The 24,162-nt window shown below is 42.4% G+C and overlaps 1 protein-coding gene across 1 annotated transcript in view; it reads right to left on the bottom strand.

Annotated features, from left to right (window-relative positions):
* Positions 1 to 223: 223 nt before the first annotated feature.
* The window catches only part of CNNM2 (cyclin and CBS domain divalent metal cation transport mediator 2), a 64,349-nt gene continuing 40,410 nt past the window's right edge, over positions 224 to 24,162 (bottom strand). The window contains exons 2-8 of the mRNA XM_075257587.1: positions 13,210 to 13,353; positions 11,970 to 12,128; positions 10,220 to 10,386; positions 9,708 to 9,801; positions 7,957 to 8,019; positions 2,153 to 2,337; positions 224 to 907 (exon numbers count right to left, since the gene is read on the bottom strand). Coding sequence (XP_075113688.1) covers positions 698 to 907; positions 2,153 to 2,337; positions 7,957 to 8,019; positions 9,708 to 9,801; positions 10,220 to 10,386; positions 11,970 to 12,128; positions 13,210 to 13,353 — 1,022 coding nt within the window. The 3' untranslated portion in view covers positions 224 to 697. The remainder of the gene's footprint in view (positions 908 to 2,152; positions 2,338 to 7,956; positions 8,020 to 9,707; positions 9,802 to 10,219; positions 10,387 to 11,969; positions 12,129 to 13,209; positions 13,354 to 24,162) is intronic.

Raw genomic sequence — 24,162 nt, 5'->3', positions numbered from 1 at the left:
GTTAAAATTCTCGTTTTACGTCAGCACCATTTTCAGGGCCATATTGGATGGACTATATTAGGACACATATTCCACTATACATCCGGGACCTCGGTTTCTTAGACGTGGCAAATGCTGCCTAATTAAATAGAAAAAAAATCATTATATTATCTAAAAATATATTACTTTTAAGTACTTTAATGTATATATTTGTTCAGCTAGCTCATCTTGTAAAATTTGCGTCACTTTCACAATCGTCCCATCATAACGTCAGAGTCGGCAACTGCTTCCAAACCCATCAGCAGACCACTCAGGACTCCTATGACCAGTGTTCGAGGGCCATAGATTTAGAATGGTACTACATAGACAAGACAAAAACTGCAATAAAACTGGAGTTAATTTTAAGAAATGGGCTGAGACGAAAAATAGATTTCTTTCCAAATTTTTGAGTTTGAGGATGATCATTTTTGGTCTCATGTATCAGTCCCTATCTTATTATGTGTTCTCTCCTAAAAAGCGTGTCTCCCATGCTTTAATGGTGAGCTCTTCAGGTCCTGCCACAGCTGGGCTCAGAATCTTTGGTCTCAGGATGCTGGGTGATACGTGGCAGGTGCACGTAACTCAATGAGTTTTCGGTCGCAGAGACAGGAATCCAGGAATGAAGCTGGAGTATGGAGTGAAGATAGTCCTGAACGTTAGCAAGCTGCATGACATTGGCTCAGATGGGCCCTTCATTGTGCATACTGTGATTGGACTTGTTGTGTGATACACAGTTCTGTTCGTTTAGCAGATTCGCTGTTTCGTCGGCTAAGCCGTCATGTAGCTCTGTTAGAGTCATTTCAATTTTAGTGTTTTCACTGTCTGAGGATTGTGGGGTTTTGTCCATTCGGGAAGCCATTAGGGCATTTTGGTACTGCTGTCTTGTAATCTGTTGCGGAGGTCAAAAAAACAAAACGAAAGACAAGAAATAAGGATCAGGAAAAGGAACGACTAAGATAAGATTCAATCAGATTAAAACAATTTGAAAAAATAAAATAAAATGTACAAACAAATTTTGTTAAGCTAGATTTTCAGCCAGATAATTTCTAATCAAAGCTCAACCACGTTCTTGTCTCGTGGACATAACGCCATTCCCTGCAGACACTTGTTTCTCTGCCCATATCCTGGAAGTCACCCCTTGGGCATTCCCGCAGCCGTTTGACCCCCGCCCTTTCCCCACAGCCGCTCGTCCCCCATGCCTATTCCCCGAAGCCACTTGTCCCTCTATCCATACCCTATAGCCTCTAGTCCCCCTCCCCATTCCCGCACATACTCATTTTTCTGTCTACTCTCTGCAGCCACCCATCGCTCTGCCTATTTCCTGCAACCAGTTGTGCCCCTGGCCATGCCCTGCAGCCACTCATCCCTCATGTCCATTCCCTGCAGCCGCTTGTCCGCCTGCCCATTCCCCGCTGATGCTCATTCCTCTACCCATACCTTCTAGCCTCTAGTCCCCCTGCCCATTCCCCGCAGCAGCTTGTCCCCCATGCCCATTCTGTGAAGCCGCTCGTCCCCATGCCCATTCCCTGCAGCTGCTTGTCCCCCTACCCATTACCTGCAGCCATTCATCCCCATTCTCCGCAGGCGCTCATTCCTCTATCCATACTCAGTTTCTCGCCCAGTAGTCCCTCTACCCATTCACCCATCTAGTAGTCCCTCTACCCATTCACCCATCTAGTAGTCCCTCATCCCATTCTTTGACCAGTAGTCTGTCAACCATTTCCCCATCTTGCAGATCCTCTACCCATTATACTACTAGACCTTGTAAACACTATTTTCCCTTATTCAAAGCTCACTCACCAGCTTTACCCAACGTCCTTCTATCCAACTATACCTATATTTGATCAATCCTTCCACCATACTACACCGCTATGTATTCTCCTACTATTTTCCCTTTTCAATTCCCCTATCTTATGGTCTATATCACCGCACTCCTGTGTTGGCAATGATTTCCGCATTTCGTTTCCCTATCATCCATTTCCCTGGCCATTCTTTATATATATTTTCATGCTTCAGACCCATTTGCTTGGTTTTCCTATCTGGAATCCTAGTATCACTGACTTGTGTGTTAGCATGCAGCGACCATACATAAGAAAAGTATATCGGAATATTCTGATGATATAAATAATATTACCTTGACAAACTGCATGTCTGTTATGGCTCGCACAGAATAATCGGGAATATATACTTGCAAAAACGAAGAATTGAGCTGGTTGTTACTGCTCCCCAGCGTCGGTGTGACGGCGTCAATTCGATCACTTCTATTTAGAGAGTCCGAATGATTCAGGCCACACGGACGAGGCGGTGACTTGTTCTCCGCTAGCAGAGAGTAAAGAGAAGGAGATTTTACATATTAATTGCTTCAAAGACATTACTAAATATTTGGCAATGTAAAAAAATCTTCAGGAATTAGGAAACTTTTTTGGACACTTTTATGGATCTGAAAACTTCACTTAAAGAAAGAAATGCTTGTGTCACGCTTATTCCGTCTTCCACTGATCTCAATGGGTTTTTCAAGGTGGAATCCATCTGAAGATAAGAGAGAACTTTTTTTTTTTTGGGAAGTGTTTTCCAGGGGGATTCAACTTAAAATCAGCCTGCAAAAAACTCTTTGTGAACATACTCTTAGATGTACTGTGCTTACGTATTAAAAGGATCCCTCGACAAGATCATCTCAAACAGGGGCAGATTTGGCATTTTTGGGCCCCAAGCAAAATTAGTTCTAGGGGGCCCCCTAATCAAAATTTGCCCTCTCTATAAATGCCACAGTCCCTGCTTACTGTCAACAAATCTGGACAAGATATTACATCATGATACGCTATCTTATGCGGTAAAAAGAAAGGTTCCCTATGCTGAATACCTCCATATTTGACACAGGACTACTCCACAATGTACAACACCCCCCCTCCAGAGTATAATGCACCCCAATGGCTCCGTGCGGTTTAATACCCTCCACACAATAATAGATTATAATGACGCTTTAGTGTACTGTGACCCCATAAAGCATAACTTCCATTTACTTGGCCCAAAATAAAGCTCCTTGTATGTTCCTACTGTGTGACAATCGGCTGATGCCTATAGGATTACACCATTACGTAACCACAGATAGGTGATATTATAATGGCTGATGTTCGGTCCTTTGCTGGGACACCATCTAGGATTCCAGTGAATGCCGCACATTATGTCTGACACTGAACAATGTGACGTATTAGAGCCCCTTCACACGGAGTATACACTCGCTGATTCTGAACGTGTAACAGGTTCCGTATCAGCGGCGCTAAAACAGATCCCATTGCTTTCTATGGGAGCCGGCATACGTGCGCTCCCAATAGAAATGAATGCGCTGCTTTTTTCTCTATTGCTTTCAATGTGATATGCGCGTATCAGAACGTGTTACACGTTCAGAATCAGTGAGTGTATACTCAGTGTGAAGGGGCCCTTAGGCTACAGCATGTAACATGTTTCAGCACCGTATACAGTGCATATTAGATGGATTTAGAGTAGACATTGTAGATGCTATGGGGAAGGTAGCACGGTAGAAGCAGTGGTTCAGACCAAAACAGTCACGACAGGAACACAAAAGATGCAGCAAACAGAAAAAAAAAACAGGAAAATGAATAAACCTTCACTTCAGGCACAAATGAGCAAAAACAAAATACAGGCAATAACTTCAGGCAAAAATAAAACAAATTCCTGCTCGTCCGAACGACTAGACAGAAGTAATAACCTAACTATACATGTGGCTTACTACCAGACACACAAAAAACACAAGCACAATTTGGTCTCACTGGCCTCAGGGTTACAGGACAGACCCAGCTGCCTCCTCACTCCCTGGATCTGCCCTGAAGTGCAGGCTCCCAGTAACAAGCCTCAGGACCCACACCTGGGGCTGAGACCTATTCCAGACCCGCACTGGACCACACATAGGTCAGGAACCTGGGGCTGATATAGTGGGACTCCAGCACTTTTCCTCTCACCTTCTTATAATGTATATGCTAGTGCACTGGAACGGTCTGCACTTCATGAGTAATATATATATAAATACCGTACTGATAGTTTGAGATATAAAGTTGAAAAGTGAGTGTCTGCTTTCAAATAAATAAATTCTGGATATTTTTTTTTTTTAAATTTGCACCAAATGACATGGAGCAACATGTCTGTTATGTTCGACTCTAGAATGTGCTGAGCTAACATATGTTCACATGTTTACAGGGCTTCATATGGGTCGCGTAAGCAAAACCAGGGGAGGAACACTGTGAGCTAAACTAGGACCAGATGAGTGACAATGAATACTGTAACAATCCAAAAAGAAAAAGAATAGCTGACCCTTAGGGAACTAAAGTACAATTGCACGGCATGTCATAGTCATAGTCATGCAAGCTGTGCAAATAGTTCTCATTCCAGCCAAGACTCCATTAGGTTCACAGCAGGCAGAGAATATTAGAAAGATAGTAGGAAGGGTATAGAAGAGGTTAGGACAAGGCTGGAGGATACGACATAGAGACAAAGTAGCAGGTAATTGCTAACAAAAAAGTCACTTTGTGGCTCCTAAGTCACAGAAAACTGGCCAGAGTGGTGGCCTCGGGACGCCTACATATCATATGTTTATTGCTACCTAAAATCTGTACATTGCTCCTAATGTTAGTAAGGGAGATGGGCTCAGCTGTTGTATAATACAGGCTGGGGGCGAACAATTCAAACTGATATATCTTGGGTATTCTATAACATAGAACACCGATCCTGGAGCCCTATGAAAGATAAGATTCTCTGTATTCATATGACACCAAGATAGCATAAGTGTAGTATTTTCAGACAGACAGTTTGGTTTGACATATTATATGCAGCTCCCAATCCTAAGATGTAATCACTAGAAGAAAATAAAGTGATCTTGGTGTCATATGAAAGCTGAGAATCTTATCTTTCATATGACACCAGAATCACTGTTCTATATTATAAAATTCCTAAAATATACTTGTTTGAAGTGATGCCCCCAGCCTCACCTTCCCTTTATTACACAAGATCCTACCCACCTACACTCTGCGAAACATTGTATAGATCTAAGTTAGGAATAGAGAGAATGGAATAAAAGTGAATTTCAGCGCAGGATTTCATAGAAAGAAATGTGTGGATAAAGTAATGACAATATTTCTTTATGTCACAAATGTTGCCAGAAAAGCAAAAGATGTTCAAAAGTTTCATTACATTTTAGAGAAGGGGGTTGTCTTTGTGAGACAACCCCTATGATAAACTCCTTCTACCCGGGCCATGTAAATATATACATACAGATCAGTATACGCTTTGAAGGTCAGCAATCTTGAAAGGCATTTTGCTAGTTCTATTATTTTGAAGAAATATTTGATCGAGTCTATGTGAACGAAAAGAAACCTACTGCAGATTATTTCTCCATTTTTAATTAAAGAGAGATTATTGCAAGGTTAGGGAAAAAAAATCTGGCAAATTGTCAAAATCCCTGGAGGCCAATAACTCTGAGTACCTGGAATGTGACGACCAGATGAAAGATACCAGTAATGTCACCTGTGTCATACTGCCTAACGTGTGGGATTCCTAGGGGCAGGGTCCCACAAAGGCCAATGTAGCACAATGCGACCAAAAGACCCTAGTCAGCAGGGTCTACAAATTTAGTGATTGTTGACTGTTCATGGCAATGTGGTTTTAGGTAAGCGGCGCAGTCATTAAAGGGGGTGTCCGGGTTTACGTTATTTATAGTCTGTCCTGAGGATAGGCCATAAGTGGTTGGTGGGGGGTTGCGAGACTGCCCCTGGACTGATGAGCTGTACATTGCTGCAGAATCCCCCGTTTTCTATATAGCAGACAGGTGCCGTTACTGCAGTTCCCATAGATTTCAACTAGCGTTGAGTTGCAGTGGTGGCGCCCCGCCGCTATATAGGGGATGGAGCTATTTGCTTCCAGTCCTGTATTTTGTATTTGACAGATGCCCGAAACAGCTCATCTATCTGGGAGACAGCACTTGGCCCCCACCGATCAGGTATTTAAGGCCCATCCTGAGGATAAGCTATAAGTAGCTCATGTCCAGGCAACCCCTCTAAAGGATAACCTTTCACCAGCTCCACCTTTGAAATCTGTTAATAGGCGCTCCTTCTGTACAGCAGGAATTCTTCCTCTACCCCCCACCGTTCCTGATCAAGCAATGCAATTATTTTTGGTGCCTGATATACTTGTTAGGCTCTGTACTGTCAGGAGGGCGGTGTCAGGCAGGAGCAGGCAAGAGGGCGGGACTCAGGGCTCCAATCACAGGAGGACAGAGCTCAGAATCACACCCCTGCCAACTTGCCATTGTAGAGACTAAGTAGCATATCTGGCACCAAAACTAAGAGCACGTATTGCTCAGGAAAGCCGGGGACTAGGAAAAATTCCCCAGAATCAGAGGTGCCTATTAATCGATGCAGAGATCTGGACTTGGAGGAGTAGGCGAAAGGCCCTATTTAACAATCAGTTAATTTGCAAACTGAGCCTATCCAGGTTGTTCTGACACATCAGGGAGACATCATTGGTAAATACATTTGAAATATTTTACATTTTCCAAATATATTTCAGTTATTATTGCCTTTCTTTTTTAAAGGGATTCTACCATTAAAACATTTTTTTTGTGGATAAGTGGTTGGAATAGTCTTTAGAAAGGCTATTCGTCTCTTACCTTTAGACGTGATCTCCGCTGCGCCGTTCCTTAGAAATAGCGTTTTTTACCGGTATGCAAATGAGTTCTCTCGCAGCAATGGGGGCAGGCCCCAGCGCTCAAACAGCGATGCCAGAGAAGTGTCTCTAAGCGCCGCCTCCTTCTTCGTCTGCAGCGTCATCTTCAATGTCTTCTTCCGGCGCAGGCTCATAACTTCTAGGCCTCGGGCAGAGCAGACTGCGCAGGCGCACAGGTCACGGGAAAATAGCCGCTTGCACAGTATTGTTAGCGGCAATTTTCCCGTGGTCTGTGCGCCTGCTCTGCTAGCAGTTATGAGCCTGCCCCGGAAGAAGACATTGAAGATGACGCGGCGGACGAAGAAGGAGGTGGCGCTTGGAGACGCTTCTCTGGCAGCGGTGGGGACGCCCCTATTGCTGCGGGAGAACTAATTTGCATACCGGCAAAAAACGGTATTTCTAAGGAACGGCACAGTGGAGACCATGTCTAAAGGTAAGAGACGAATAGCCTTTCTTCTGACTCTAGTCTTCACTTAAGCTGTTTATATAGAATCCATCTCAATCTATAGCTTACACAGTAGTCTATGGAGAGGGGAGGGGGAGGAGCTGACTGCAAATTGATTTGCCACATTCTGTGCAGTGGTGGAGTCTTTAGAGAAGATTCTACAACTGCACAGAATGAGGCAAATCAATTTACAGCCTTCTCCTTCCCCTCTCCATAGACTACTGTGTAAGCTACAGATGAGATGGATTTTATATAAACAGCTTAAGTGAAAAGAAGATGCTAAGCCTAATAAATGGATAAGGAAACATATTTCTTTAAAAGTTTCTTACATTCACCCAGACTATTCAGTTATGAAAAGTCATTTTATACTTGGAGGAACACATTACATTGGTCTTGACGGTAAGTCATTATTTGTATCCTTGGTACCAAAAATTCAGAACAATGACTAATGCTGTGATGGCCATTCTTCATATACAGTGATCCTGGAGAGCTGCTGTATTCCCCATAACATACCGGTGTACCGACACAAGACTATCCTGGTCCTGATTGAGGACTTTTGGGTCACAACACTGGAGAATCCCCTTATCAGTTACAAGACAATCTCATAATCTAGAACAGTTCAGAAGGTTTATACACAGTTACTTTGAGAAGAGAAGAAGATTTGATGGTGAATCCAAAGAAAATGTGCAACATGAGTCTGTCAAAGAGTGAACAGACAAACTGGTGCAAGAAAAAAGTGAAGAGATCCATGCATGATTTACCTGGAGAACCAGCTAAGGATTCTGCTCTGCTGACAACAAAGGTACGAGACAGGGACAGGGGAACTGTAATCAAGGAAAGAAGAGATAAGGAACCATACCAAGAGCACAGGAAGGAAACCGTCTACACCAGCGCCCCCTTCTGTCAGCATATGGAAGGCAACGAGGAAGGACTGCCAGTGGCCAAAACATTTCAGGAATACAACTCCATTTTATAGCTGACATCACAACGTATAGTAAATGACAGTGCGACTGGTGTAGAAGGTTTTGCAAAGGAAGAAGGAAAATTATATAATAATAATCATTTCCAATAGATCCCGACAATACATATATGGTGTAGTATTATTATTATACATTGGTTTTGTTTGCACACATTGTAATCAACACATTGCGCAAAAATTTTGTTCTTCAAATCATACAATGAATATAGAAAAATTTACAAAAATGAGAGGTGTGAGAGAGACGAATGGTTGAAGGAGTCGTCAGGAATTATAGTTTTGTTTTTATCAGGAAGCCAAAGAAGGGGAAAATAAAAAAACAAAACAAAAAAAAAAAACAAATACTCACTTGTCCTGGGTGCTCTGTTGTCCCAGGCTGCTATCCGGTAGCCTGTCCGATGGAAGTCCTTGCCGCATGTGACCGGTGAGGCCTATCAGCGGCCTAAGGAACCAAGACATCACAGGTGACGAATGCGATTTATGCCACGTGCGGCAGGGACTTCCGCCAGAACAAGATACCAGGCCCCATTGGACCGAACAGAGACCTGGCACACGGGTGACAGGCAAGTATGTTGTTTTTATTTGTTTTATTCACGTTCCCTGGCCTCCTGCAAAAATCTGTAATTCCTGAACAACCCCTTTAAATACTACTGTCTATAAATGGGCATTTACGCAACTTTCTGGGAGAATTTACATTTATGTCTAACAGGAGTAAACACCAAACATATGTTTACTCAAAATTCACCACAAGATGGCACTACATCACTATTTGCACAATTCTGTCTCTTGGCATAGAAAGGAGCCCTGTAACCGATGCATTGTTCTGGGGAAATGATGTGTGAATGATCTGCCTGAAATGATGTGTAACTTGCTTTTATACCTTAAGAATTTTATGACTTCAAGAAGTATGCCTGCAGCTCTTTCCACTGCTTTAGTCAAGAATAGAGTCTTCTGAGAAGTTCAGCTCATTTAGGAGGATTGCTGTCATACATGCCTTGATTTAAAGGAAACTTGTTGGGGAAAAAACTACATTAAAGGGTCCATGATCTTGATAACCTATCTTTAGAATAGGTCATTAATATCAGACTGGAGCGGGGGTCTCCCAACTAAGCCATTTGAAGGAACTGTGGCGTTTCAAAAACTGCTGCATCCTCTTCACTTATCAAGTATAGCACCACACTTTACATAGTGGTTGGGCTTGGTATTGCAGCTTAGCTGCATTCATTTGAATGGGACTGAGCTGCAGCCTAGCCATGTGACCAAGAAATTGTGATTGCCAAAGCTACATGGCCTCTCGAAACAAATGATCAGTGGGGGTGCTAGTAGTCATACCCCCACTGATATGATATTGATGTCCTTTCTAAACCCAAAAAACTCCTTTAAGGTTTTAATATACAAGTTAGGCTACCTTCACACGGTCGTGCCTAGTACCCGGCTGTGAAAAAGTAAGTGATGTGTATATATCAATAGGTAAGTGTCTGAAGTAAAGTATATACACTGATGGCAAAAGCAATGCCAGTTGTGGCAATAGAATACCTGGTGATGCGGTGAGTGCCATCACTCCATAGTATGAAAAGGCACCGGCTTCAAATTTCATCCCTTCCTTCCCGGCTTCCACTTCCACTTTCCCCTGCAGATACAATATGGACAATTAGAAAAGCAGAAATACAAAAGACATTTTGTATCCTTCATGTACACAACAAACCCTGAAAATTCTTGCAAGTAGTTCAGAACAGTCTCCATCATGTTCCACGTTCATGTTCCACCTCCACTTCCCCGTTTTTATCTAGCGGGCGCAATAAACTATCATAGAGTCTATCAGTGACAGGACGCCGCAAACAGCAGCTCAGATCTCAGATTACTGGACCCATATAGGACTTAAAGAAAACCTGCCACCATGTAAAATGCAGAAAGGAATAGACTATAGATGTCAGTCTGTTCTTTCCAACTCCGACTACATCCAAAACTGTCCCTGACAAAACAATAAAGCACAAAAAAGCCCCCGAGGCGCAGCGTTCCTAAACAAGGATCATTGCAACACGTCTGACCTGTAAAACCAGCACAAAGTAATCCACCGGCTTATTACGCTGGTAGAGGTAGTATTCAGGAGACTTCTTGTTCCTATCATCGAACTTTAGCTCCTGGATGACATTAGGATGTTTAAGGAGCCGCAGGAGAATCTTCTCTGACATCTGAGATGGGCTAAAGGCATCCACTTCTGCGGGAAGGACAATACAAGATTAGTTACTGTATACTCGAGAACATATCCATCAGAGGACCTGTATATCGAGGTTAAAGGACCCGTCACCTGTCCTGACACGCCTGTTTTAGTACATACTTGTAGACACCAGGAAACAACAATTCTGGAGCATCTTCTGTACTGTTCCTCAGTTATTCCCCCTGGAAATTTCTTATTAGACTAGCTACTGGGTGTTACCGTTCTCCTTGTTGGTAGTGTCCCTACACAGTATAATGGGGTCAGCACTGACTAGACAGTATCAGACAATGTAGAGACCCCCAACACACACAAATAGAAACACAGTTGTCAATTTATTTACATATTTCCAAACAGAACAACAGAGGAACAGAATACGATAGAAAGGTGCTTCCAAATAGTTATTTCAGGGGAAAGACAAGTATGATGGGTGTTCTTAAAAACCCCCCATTTAAGTCGCATATTCTGCCTTTTTCCACCTTAAAGAGGACCTTTCATCAGATTGGGCACAGGCAGTTCTATATACTGCTGGAAAGCTGACAGTGCGCTGAGTTCAGTGCACTATTGGCTTTCACGATCTGTGCCCCGGGTAAAGCGCTATCGATCCCGGTACCGTAGCGCTTTACAGTCAGAAGGGCGTTCCTGACAGTCTGTCAGGTACGTCCTTCTCCACAGCAGCGCCGATCGCACTGTACAGTGTAAGCGGGGAGGAACGCCCCCTCCCTCTGCTCACAGTGCTCGTTCATAGACGAGTATTATAAGGAGGGGAGGGGGCGTTCCTCCCCGCTCACACGATAGGCGCCGCTGTGGAGAAGGATGTTCTTGATAGAGTGTCAGGAACACCCTTCTGACTGTAAAGAGCTACGGTACTGGGACCAATAGGTCTTCACCCGGGGCACAGATCGGGAAAGCCGACAGAGTGCTGAATTCAGCGCACTGTCGGCTTTCTAGCAATATATGGAACTGCCTGTGCCCAGTCTGATGAAAAGTCCTCTAAGAGGACCTTTCATTTCACCTGACATTGGTGGTCTTATATACTGCTGAATTCAGTGCAGGCATTCCCTGGTTGCAGAGATATCACTGCTATTAATTTCAGTACCTATATCACTGCACTGTCAGAGTTTATAGATGAGAGTCATGGAAGGTCAGTGTGATTGCTAGGGCTCAGATACATGGATAGTTAATAAGTTCTTATGACGCTTTAACCCCTTTATAACTCTGAATATTGGTGCTGTAAGTCTATGTACATACATAAGTACATGGTGTGACAGAGACGGACTTACCTATAAGGTAATATTTATAGATCCCTATCACTGGTCTGTATATACGGCCATGTATTAAAGAAGACCCCCGCCCCCTCCTTTTGCAGGTAAGGCACTTTGTTTTTTTCATTAAGCATCCACTCCGTAACCCTTTCTTTATTATGGAAACCGTTGACCCGGTGCCCTGCCACTACTGCACAGAGGAAGTGAGAACACGTGTCGGCACAGAGGAGACATTGGGAATGACTCCAAGCCTCACTAGCCTTTCTATCCTTTCTACGTGGAGTCAGAAACCGGCGCGCAGATTGTTAGTGATCGCACGCTGTGATAAGCCGAACTTGCCTGTTGCTAAGAAACGGTGCATAGCCAGGAGAAGTTGCGGTGATATTTTAACCTTCATCTCGTTGTCGGTTTGCTTAAAAGCGGAGAAATCTTGTTTTCTCTCCCGATGTGTGATTTTCTTTTTTGTTCTGTTATCGGCTAATATCGTGCAAGGAAACAAAAAATGCAAAATCTGTTAAATCGGTCAAGAAATCCTACAAGGTATCCTACATTCAGAGTAATCGTACACGGAAAATCTGCAACGTTCCATAGTCTGTATTGTCTAACCAAGCAATAAATGTATCTAATATCAGACAGATATTCAGGATGATAAGACACGGTGTATAGGTACGGTGAAAAAATTAAGATAGGAGGGTTTCAGGCTTTTCATCCCAACAACCAATTCATCCCAATCAGATTGGTGGGGGTCAGACACCCCGGACCCTCGGCGATCAGGTGATCTGCAATAACCTGGCACGGTCACTGCACAGGGCACAGCGCCCTCTGCTTCCAGCTTCATCCACTGTGTGGTTTGGGCCCTGGCAGTAGACAAACTACATTTCCCATGATTCCTCTCCTTGCTCCCACTCTTTGTACCCCTCCCTTTTCCACTCTCCCATGTGTGTAAATTCTTGTCCAGTCTTGTGTCCCATTTCTACAGTCCATGCAGCATCGCTCTCCTTTGCAAATCTGACCAGGCAATAAATCACTCCCATGTGACTTTAAGGAGGTCACGTGCTGGTGTGACATTTAATTTGCTGGCTGAACTGCCTACAGGGAGGGGCAGTGAGCTTGCAAACAAAATGTCACAGCTATGGTCAATGACCTGAAAATAAATCAGATACATGGTGCCAAATTTAAAAAGGATCCATATAAGGAAGTGATTTGTATTGAAGCATCCTGTTACTTGGCCCATCATTTTTTTTAAAAATGGATACTTCCTTTAACCCATGCATAACCTTGACTATCAGGAAGGCAAACCTGATGTAGGCCTACACCCCATCCATAAACACAGACCCTCACAGACCTCTCCAAAACCCTGATAGACTCCAATGTCCAAAAATCAAGAAAATCAGGCAAACATAAACCTCTCCATTACCCTAGACCACTATGGAAGCATGAAGTGACCCGGGAAATTCCGATATTAAAAAATGTGTTTAACCATGGGTGCGTCTCATAGTCCAGAATGTCTTCTAGTTTTAAGAAATGTCAACAAATTAAATACAAGATCCCGACTCACTGTATAAATCTGTTTCATCTAGAATTTCAGATTTGATGATTTCTTCTATAACATCTTCCAAGGTTACAATCCCAAGAACTTCATAGAATGGGTCCCCTTCTCCTTCATTGTTCACCCGCTGTACTATTGCCAAGTGGGATTTGCCTAGATAAACAGAAATACATATTAAAATCTCAATGATTCTCTATTGCTTAAAAAAAAAAAAGAACCCAAATAAAAACGACGACACTGTTTATAATCTAAATGAGACGAGGTATTGAAAAAAAAAATGCCAAAAAACCTAAACTTCAATATAATATATCAAGGAAATGCGGATATGTTGTGTTCTCCAATTTTTCAGGCAGTTACTTTCTATATTATGAAGAGAGGAAAGGGATTAGAAAAGAAGCTCTGATGTCCCTTTGTATTTTTTAACACAGCTAAGTTGTAGATAAGAGGCTGATAATACAAAGAACGAGTCAATATATTAATTAACCAGAATTCTACTCAGTCCCTCCCTGCTACATAGAGTTGTACGTGTGAGGCTGAATATGGAGAGTATATCATGTAAAGAAACAGACTGAAGATAAGGAGCAGGAGAAAGAACAGCTTAAAGGGGCTGTCCACTTTCAGACCAATGTGATTGTATAATAAAAAGCTGTACAATTTTCCAATATACCTCCTGAATCAATTCCTCACAGCAAGCAGAGATCTAGAAAACCATGAGGAATTGATAAGATTATTGAAATTATACTGGAAAATTGTAAGCGTAAAAAGTCCTGCATGGAAGACATTTTCCTCTGCCGGTTTCAGCCTAAAATTGATGGGTCAATGGGTCTTGTTGGTCTCCATGTGGACCACAGTTTTAGCAGTCCGCCTCTGTTATTTTGGTTGTGTGAAGCTAGCGTTAGTCACTGGATCCAAGTTCTGTCTGATATCTTTTCGATCCTGCTTCCCTCCATAATGCCATTGGTGCAACCTGATGATGCAGTGCTCAACTCCATAGACGAAACGTACAAAAACGTTTGGTTTGAACCAGCGAGTATGTGCTACCGAACTTTTTACGTTTCAATGGTTGATAAAGCCATCCATGGCCACTTTAACAAGTGACAAGTAAATACTGCACACGAAAGCTAGTCTAAAGTCTTTCCCTAGCACCATGCCAAGAAAGTAAAGACTAGCGTTTCGACAGAGAAGGCCTGCCATGTATGGCACTCCACCAAAATAGCTGGAATTTTCCGACATGTCCGGAAAACTGAAATAAATTTGATCACAATGCCGACAAAAATATACTGTATGTGGCTAAAATAGCTCTGGTAGAAAACCGGCCCGGGACCAAAGATATCGCTTTCCAGCTGATGTAAACAATGAGAGTCACCCAATAAACGCAATTTTCCCATGGTCTGTCGTAAGTGGTTAAAAATTCTTGGTGAATGCTGCTTGCTGAAAGTTGAAATTCTTTAGCTATTCTCAGCTTGTGATCATTTAAAAGGAATTTTCCAAAGCAGGGTCTAATATTAGACTTAAAATGAAGTTTCCATTTCGCTCCAGTTATATTCTCACCAAAGTAAGTGCTATATAATCTGATTGTCTTGGAGCCACTAATTTAAATGCAGATAGGCATACTTTACATACCAGCCGAACGCCAAAAGACCAGACATGAGAGGGGCTGCTGGTCACTCATCGATGCAGCTCAAATCTATTGGAAACTACTTCCATTGAATTGGAAAAAAAAATACAAAATTTAAGAAACTTATTTTGAAAATTCTGCTTAAAAAATTGTTCAGTTCCTTAAATGACAACGTGTCTTCATAATGACATTGTGGTGCCAGGGTATGCCACCTCTGCCCGAGGGCGTGCTGCTGACACTGCAGGATCCTATGACTAGTAAGTGATCGCCATCTTCTCCGTAAGGGGTCATCATGCACGTCCTGGATCTTTATGCACTGACCACCCAGTTTGGTCAAGACAACTATTCCATGGTGGGTGTCTGAGCAATAAGGCGACCAGTTCATAGTGTCCTGCTAAGGAAATTGCCAAAGTTTGTGCATGTCCCCGATGTCTGTCCTCTGCTTGTGTTAAATTACTCAACCAGTTCCGCCAGATAAGGGCATGTTCACACACAGGAATATGGTGCGGATTCTGTTCTGCCTTTCAAACTGTATTCAATAGGAGGCAGAGACTGAAGCGGTATGTTGGGGCAATAAGCGTCCTGATGAAACTTGCCAAAAATGCCGCAGCTGATTTGGCCCAGTCATGAGACGCTCCGCTGATCAGCCCCATTCTTCGAAGCCTAATCAAAGAGTAAAAACCACAAGGGCTGGAGAGTGGAGAGGAATCTGAGACAGAAGACTGCCTCAAATCCCTCTTTAGTTTCAACCATGTGAATGGCTGTTAACATACTGGCTCTGTGCCGCCTGCCCTAACCTCTGCCTGGATTTCAAGAATTCTACCTGCCCTGACCTCAGCCTGTCCACTGACTACTGGAAAGTGGAGAGGAATCTGAGACAGAAGACTTCCTGAAATCCCTCTTTACGTTCTACCATGTGAATAGCTAACATACTGGCTCTGTGCCGCCTGCCCTAACCTCTGCCTGGATTTAAAGAACTCTTCCTGCCCTGACCTCAGCCTGTACACTGACTACTGGAAAGTGGAGAGGAATCTGAGACAGAAGACTTCCTCAAATCCCTCTTTACTTTCTATCAAGTGAATAGTTAACATATTGGCTCTGTGCCGCCTGCCCTAACCTCTGCCTGGATTTGAAGAACTCTTCCTGCCCTGACCTCAGCCTGTCCACTGACTACTGGAAAGTGGAGAGGAATCTGGGACAGAAGACTTCCTCAAATCCCTCTTTACTTTCTACCATGTGAATAGTTAACATATTGGCTCTGTGCTGCCTACCCTAACCTCTGCCTGGATTTGAAGAACTCTGCCTGGCCTGACCTCAGCCTGTCCACTGACTATTTCTCTCCCTGTCCCCTTGTTGTCTTATGTCAGTATCTCTCGAGCTGCTTAAGTCTGCTATCATCATGCTTTTTATGCTAGTTTTCGGGAGCACCAATCATTAATTTCAGCGCAGGCGCAAGGCCGAGCAGTAGGTGCGCTTGATTAATGTGGAAGTGTATCCTCAGCCAGTGAAGTGGATATAAAGAATAGCATTAAAAAATATGTACTGGCACCTTTATAATCTGTATATTCTCTACGGTGAGCCTATGATGGTTGTAGTATATGAATCCGAAGTCGATGAACATCACACAAAGTAAAATTAAGTACTATAAATCATGGGCGATTTTGGCAGCTCAGTTGCTCGAGAAAAAAAATGAAATGATCCCAAAAGGGGGATAAGAATATATTCCATGTACTCCACCCCCACCACCACATCCGTTGTCAAATAATGCCACAATGCAAATTGTGAGAGAACTGAAAAGTCAACCTTCCCAAGGCAAGTATAACAAGCTGAGGAATGTCAGGGTGTGAATCACTGTATCATTTTATAGTATTACAAGATATCTGCTCAGACCCAAGTCATAATAAAATTCTTACAAGGCGTTCAAATTGAAAATCTGCCATGTTACAAAATCAAACGATGTGCCAAAGTGTTCAGTTACGGGCAGAACCCCGAGCATGAAAAACATTTCAAGACTATTCAAGCAATGACATTCCCTTTATGCTAGATCAGGAATCTCATGTAGATAAGGAAAATTAGATAAGTATCCAATAAATATTTTAACTTATTATTATTTTTTTAAGATCTTATGTCCTTATATAAGGCACATCACTATTTACAGAAGATCCAAGAAAGGACCAAATGTGTAGTGTCAGGGATGGAACTACTATATGTATGGCCTCATAGACAACTCCATCCAAACTCTCCCCCTCTGTGGTTGTGCAGTTAAAATAAACAGAGGATCTAGGACACACCCCCTCCCCCAATCTGGTGATCTGTGAATGGACCACCTGTGTGAGAGAGTGGTAAGGGACTGCCGGAATTGTAATATCGAGGTGTCCCATAGAAATGAAAGGAGCGCTGGTCACACAACTGCACTGGTGCTCCATTCACAAGGAGGCTTTAGGTGGGATTTTGGACCCTCGTCCTCCCTGAACAATCAGACCCTTATCCCCAAATTTATTAAGGCAGCCTGACTGGCACACTCACATTCCCACGAGGTGGACGAGTTGCGAATTGGGGCTTGAGGTGCACAATTGGTAAAAGATATGGAGTAAAGGAAACAATGAATTTGCCCCATCGACTTTAACAAGCTGTAATATGTTCTAACCTGCTATTACTTTGACAAGTTGTACTTTTTGGATCAATAGCTTGAAAAGTGTCACATGTAGACTAGTTTTTAGGTTAGTCTTTATGAAGCCTTCCAACCTGACCAGTTTATCATTTTGCAAAAAAAATTAAATAAAAAATAAGCAACTACATTTGTGAGGTCACCCGCAATCTTTCAGAAAAAGGGTCACTAACTTAATCATCAATAACTTTTCAACAAACTTCTTTCTAAATTGACATTCACTCTAAAATCTCTGCGGAATCCATCTTACTCGTCCAAGATAGACTGCAGCTTGCTTAAAAGCCGTTTTCCAAAGACTTTTAAATTGAAGTCCTTCTCTTAGGATAGGTGATCAGTTGAAAAACCAAGGTGGTCCGACTCTCAGGGTCCCGGCAGATCAGCTGTTTGCTAGTTCAAAAGTTTACAAGCCATGGTAGTGAATAGCATGCTTGCACTGTGGTGGCGAATGCACTGCTGGGGAACTGGCTCTACAGTTTCCAGAAAACTCCTGAACATCTGACCGCGTGGTGACCTGCACCATTTCAAGTGACATTTGCACATAAGACATGATGAAACACCAACATGTCACAATATGAATTATAATAATACGTAAACCTACCTGCGCTGCTCTACTTGCACTACACGGGCAATCGAAACTAAGTTAACCCTTCCCATGCAGCTAGCCAACAGTATAAGGTGTGCATTTGCCCAATCTTACATGTGGTACTGCAACTCAATCCCATTACCTTCAACAGAGCTGAGATGCAATAGCAGACACAACCGAAGGACAAATGCCCAGAAGAAAGCAGCCATGTTTTAATAGTTCTCAACAACCTCATTAGAAGATAAAGATGATAAGATAATCCAGTGGCGTAACTAGGAATGGCCCGGACCCTGTGGCAGCTGCCTCCGCTGCCTCTATGGTAGTTACGCCCCTGAGATAATCCTTTACTAGTCCCACCATGCGGACATTCAGTGTGTTACAACAGCATGGATAATACAGTAATATATTACAAGAAAGAACACATACAAGCTCAGAATAGCAGATAAAGAAGATACTAGGAGTCATAGCAACTAAGAAGAAAAAGAAAGACTCAGGATCATTTAGTTCTCTGTGCGGAGTGATCTTCGCTTAGCCTGATGTAGATTATACAGCCTGACCTTGGTTGGGAGGAAGGACCTCAGATAGCTCCTTCTCACACTTGGGGTGAAGCAGTCGGTCACTGACAGTACTGACCACTGCTGTCATGGTCTCATACATGGGATGGGAGTTGTTCTCCAGCATGGACCTCACCACGGATTCGCTATCAATGTATCTATGAAACTTGTGTATCTACTGAAACAGTCATAATTCATAAGAGTGCACTTGATTCGGGAGACGCAGACATTCAGTCTGAAATGACCGTAAAACTTTAGTATAGACAGCTATGTATATTCCAGATACCAGAGCTACGTACAGTCTACGAGCATCTCGTAAATAGCATAGTAAAATCATTAGGCGCTAAGCTTTCCAAGAGAGATTCAGGTGAATTAATATACACAGCTTAGAGGAGATGAAAGCGAAGACTTGTGATGGAAACATTTAAGTACATTAAGGGTTTCAAGGCTTTCTGAGGAAGTATTTTGCTAAATAAAGGACATTAAAGTGGACATGGTGAAGAGCCTTAAAAAACCAAACCATCCGGCGTAGTAGGTCCTTCTGTGATGTGATCAGAACACATTAGTAGCATTGGCTGCCTTCTATGTACTGACTAAGTAACATCTTACGTCAGTATCTGACATAACTTCATCTACCATCTCAGGGGTTGTCCTGGTCAGCCACCATTGGGTCATTACATTCTCCTCGGATGCTCATCCAACTCCTCTCTCTAAATATACTTTGCGTGAATCCTGTAAATTCTACTATAGATGGCATTTATTTATACATGGTATTATAAACCAGACCGAAACAAGACCTTCCATTTAAAGATTCAGGTTGGTCAAATTTTGACTTCCATTTTTTTAAAACTTAAAGGGAGTCTGTCACTAGGCCTCGGCATATCAACCCAGCCCCCCTTCCCTAGATTGATTCAGGTGACCCTAACCTAACATTGCCTTCCCTTTGTGAATTGGCGCCTCCAATAGACCCTCCAGTTCATTCTATACAGCACCGGTGACAACCCATTTGTAGCAAAGCCTTCTCTTCCACCAAAAAAACGAAACAACTGCAAATTCCTGGGTGATGTAAGGAGTCAAAAGTAACAATTTAATAAAACAACATTTTCACTGAAACACATGGAAAAGATTTCAGAATTAAATTGACATAAATGCTTAACTATGAAGAGGATTCCAAAGTAATGACTCGATGAGAGAGAAAGAGAGAGAAAGAGTCCTTTACAGGCAAAAACCAAAATAACTGATTGTCTAATTTCCATTTCCTTTTAGTGGTTTATTAACATGATAAAAAAACAAAGTGTGTTGCAGGTCTATAAATAAAAGTCCCATGACTACATGTTACCAAAATCTGTTCCCGATGACTCCGGCCAAACCAATTTTCTAACAGCTCAAGTCATTCTGAGATATACAAATCAGAAATACTCCAACTTTAGATACATTAAGCTAATGTAAAACCACCACTGTTTGCATTGTATGGTTCTTCAAGATGATGTGTACATGGTTTACATGTATTAAGATTAGTCACTTACTGTAATCTAATTTTACAGGCAGTCATATGACCACATTGTTGGGGTTTATCTCCTGCTCAAGTGATATCCTTCTACAAGGATGGTTCTACTCATCCTTATTAGAGATGAGCGAACACTAAAATGTTCGAGGTTCGAAATACGATTAGAGTAGCCCCTCAATGTTCGACTACTCGAATCGAATATCGAACCATTTTATAGTCTATGGGGGGAAAATGCTCGTTTCAGGGGTAGGCAACATTCGATCAAATTATACTTACCAAGTCCACGAGTGAGGGTCGGGCTGGATCCTCCGAGAAGTCTTCTCCGTGAAGCATCCCTGCGGCATCTTCCGGCTCTGAATTCACTCTGCCAGGCATTGGGCCTGGGCAGAGCCGACTGCGCATGCCCGCACTACAAGCGGACATGTGCAGTCGGCTCTGCCCAGGCCCAATGCCTGTCAGAGTGAATTCAGAGCCGGAAGATGCCGCGGGGAAGCTGCACGGAGAAGACTTCTAAAGGTAGGAGAAGAACCAGCGTTGTTTGGCCGACTGTATAGCATTCGGCCAATCAATGCTGGTTCTGCATCGAACTTCTCCATTCGAATAGCGAATGGTACTCGATCGAATACGAGTATTTCGAATACTGTAGTATTCCGAATACCGTAGTATTCGATAGAATACCTACTCGATCGAATACTACTTGCTCATCTCTAATCCTTATATTAAGATAGGTCAGACAACATGAGCTTTGACTCTCCACTGCTCATTGGACCTCCTCTCTCCCTTCCTTTTTCTGGAAGGATTGTGTTTCACGTGCTGAGCAGCAGATAATGTAGAGTCAGTGAACTAAAGAATGAGCAGTGAGTAATTATAATATATCATATCTTACAAACTGTAGTAGAGGCAGGCAGCTGTAAAAAGGTAATTTTAATTTGAGTCTACCAATATAACCCAGCATATCAACCCAGCCCTGCAGATAGGTAGGGGGCAATTGAATCACACGCTATTTTCCTCTTATGAATCAGTGTCATTTTTGCCAATATGCAGATGAGCTCTTTGGAGTAACGAGGGCGTTGGTGCTCACCTCTTTGGAGCAAAGACAACACCTTCATTGCTCAAAGAGCTTTTTCACATATTGACAACTAAAGAAATATCTCTGCAATGGGGTCGCTGATTCACAAGATATGCTAGGGCCTGGTGCCAGGCTCCCTTTAAGTCATTTGTAAAATATAGCCAAAAGAAAGTGTACACAAGGTCTAATACTTGAAAACTACATTTACAATGGGTGCACCCTCTTCGGACATCTACTTTAACAAAGGCTCCAGGACATACCCCCTTTATCTAGTAGGTCAATGAAAAACAAAGAGTACAAGATCTACCCAAACCAGACATCCAAGCATCAGATATTTTTGTCTCATGATTAAGTCATTTTTGGATTTACAAGGTCACTCTTCTCCACATTTTAATGATGATATTAAGCCGGCTTCTCAGGAACTGAACTTTGTTTTACCTGATACTCCAAGACCCAATGGCCAAACACGCAACATTGATAGGGCAGTTTAAGGTTTAGATCACCTCTGCTGGAAAAGGTAAGCTTGGCTCAAATTCCAGTGTCGGATCTCGCACTAGTAATTTTATCTACTTCATCCCTCTGTTCCAAAGGGTTATATCACTGACATGAAGAATTGGCAAGTAACTGCTTCATTTTAAGAGAATAAAAAGGAAGAATTCTGTTAAAAACATCATTAAACAAGGAGTGGATTGAGAAGAAGGGAGAAGTATAAGAACTTTCTATATATTTTCTATTCCATTTGCGGCCATTCTTGGCTTTGGTTCAAAATTCCGCAGCAAAATCTACAAAAAACCCCCCCAAAACACACAAAATGAAAATCAATGTGACAAAGATCACACACACAACCATTGCTGAGTTGCAAAGACATGGAATTCACTTTACAATATGGGTTTTGGCCAAAGCATTAGATGACATTAACATCTAATCCACAAGGCGGCTACTGTAGACCGCTGCGGGTTTGGTGGTGACAAGTTTATGGCAACTACGCCACATGTCCCCAGCCTAAGACAGTTTTGATAAGTGAGTCTTAATAGGGAAGATTTACTAAGCTAAACGTTCCACAATTCTGGTTTACTGTGGTGCAAACTGTGCTCAAGAACTGGCAAACTTGACGTGCGCCACATTTTACACCCTACTAGTGGCCATGTATGAAGGAGTCTGAGATTGGGTCAGTGCCTTTGGCCTATCAACTACTTCACAGTACTGTATACACCACTAAAAATATTTGGTGCAACGTCTGCCTGTTGGGTGGAAGCCAACGTGAAAACACTAAATGATAAATTTGCCCGAATGTCTGAGAAAAAGATGATGTTCTCCTAAAGTGGCGTGAAGATGATCCACCCAACTAGGTGTAATGGAAGCCACGGTCAGTGATATGACCCAAGAATGTGAACTACATCATGAGAAACGTGAACCACCGGACAATGAGAAAAGACCCATTTTCCATTAGTTTAGGATTATTTTAAGACAGCATTTTTGGTATGTCTGTTCCCATAATTAGCACTGAACGTTCCCTGGGCATGTCTTCATGTTTCGGGTGGTCTGTCAAGAATGGGATGTTTGCATAAGGAATAAGCAGTGGAAACTGTCATAACCCAAGACATGAAGGACATAGAAGAGATAAAACAAATGGAAAACCGCTCTCTCCCATGAGACAGGTACCAGGGAAAATTGTTATACACTGTTCACAGACAGTCACTTCATCCTAAATAAAGTTCCGCTCCAGCCTGCACTCTCAGAAGGTCAACGTGCCCATTCTTTCCATTCATACTTGTTACTACTACACCACTTTTCTATATATTCATGAATGTACATTCTGTATTCTCTGAGCTGAATATGCCTTAAAAGGATTTCTGAAGACGATCTCTCCGAAATAAGAATAGACAGACACTTACCGCTACTAAAATAACTATAATGCCAAATATAACGTAACTAATCAAAAAGTCAAATGAAAAAAACCTCTATAAATGTTTTCTGTATTAAAGAAAGTGCTGAAGCTACCGGATGAAAAACAAAGTGAATACAAGTTTATCCAGAGTCATGTCTTGACGAAAGTTTAGATAATGTCTTCTAAGATGGACAATGAAGGCAAAAATTCCACCTCTTATTCATTACAATGGTCGCTAGCAGATTCCACCCAAAGCTCCCATTAAAGGGAATGGCAGTAGGGAAGATTTCTGCTCTTGGTATAAAGATTTCCGTGGCGGATTCTGCATATTGGGTCTTGCCACAAATTCTACCGTGTAAAACTAGTCTTCAAGGGGTTTTCAGGAAAGACAGATTTCTGCCAGGATGCCGGAGAAGGTGAAAAAAAACCAAACTCCATACTCCCCCATCGCTCTGTTGTCCTCGCCACTATTCAGTCCTTGGGGTACTTGTTCCAGTGGAAGTCCTCACTGCACATGACTGGACAACCAAAGGCCTAAGCAAAGGAACCGGGACACTACTCACACACATCACCTGTGACATCCAGTGTCCTTTCTTTATGACCACTGATAGACCTCAGCGGTCATGTGCAGCGAGGAACAAAACCCCAGGTGCTGCTGAATCGGACACTGGTGGGGAACACCTGAGCACCAGGGACACATGAAAAAGTAGATTTTTTTCCTTTAAACCTAACCCGGCCTCCTTTTTTCTGGCAGAAACATGTACCGCTAATTCTTGGAAAGCTCCTTTAAGGTTGCTTAATTTAGAAAGCTATACTATAGTCAGAAGAATTAAAGGGGTTCTCCAGCTGGATTTTCTTTTTTTAACCAACAGAATGGAAAGAATTAAAGGAGTTCTCCAAATGCTTATTTGACGCCAAAACATCCCATGTCCCCCACCATACTATGTTCACTGGACTGTGGTGATGATGTGTCTACACGACATAAGACCAATGTAGTAAGAATGGCCTAGACAAACCCTTTAAAAGTGAATATATATATATATATATATATATATATATATATATATATATATAT

This window comes from Leptodactylus fuscus, chromosome 10 (assembly GCF_031893055.1).
Source record: "Leptodactylus fuscus isolate aLepFus1 chromosome 10, aLepFus1.hap2, whole genome shotgun sequence".
NCBI classification, from domain to species: domain Eukaryota; kingdom Metazoa; phylum Chordata; class Amphibia; order Anura; family Leptodactylidae; genus Leptodactylus; species Leptodactylus fuscus.
The sequence above is the reverse complement of the archived record's forward strand: the minus strand, read 5'-3'. Positions and strand labels throughout refer to the sequence as shown.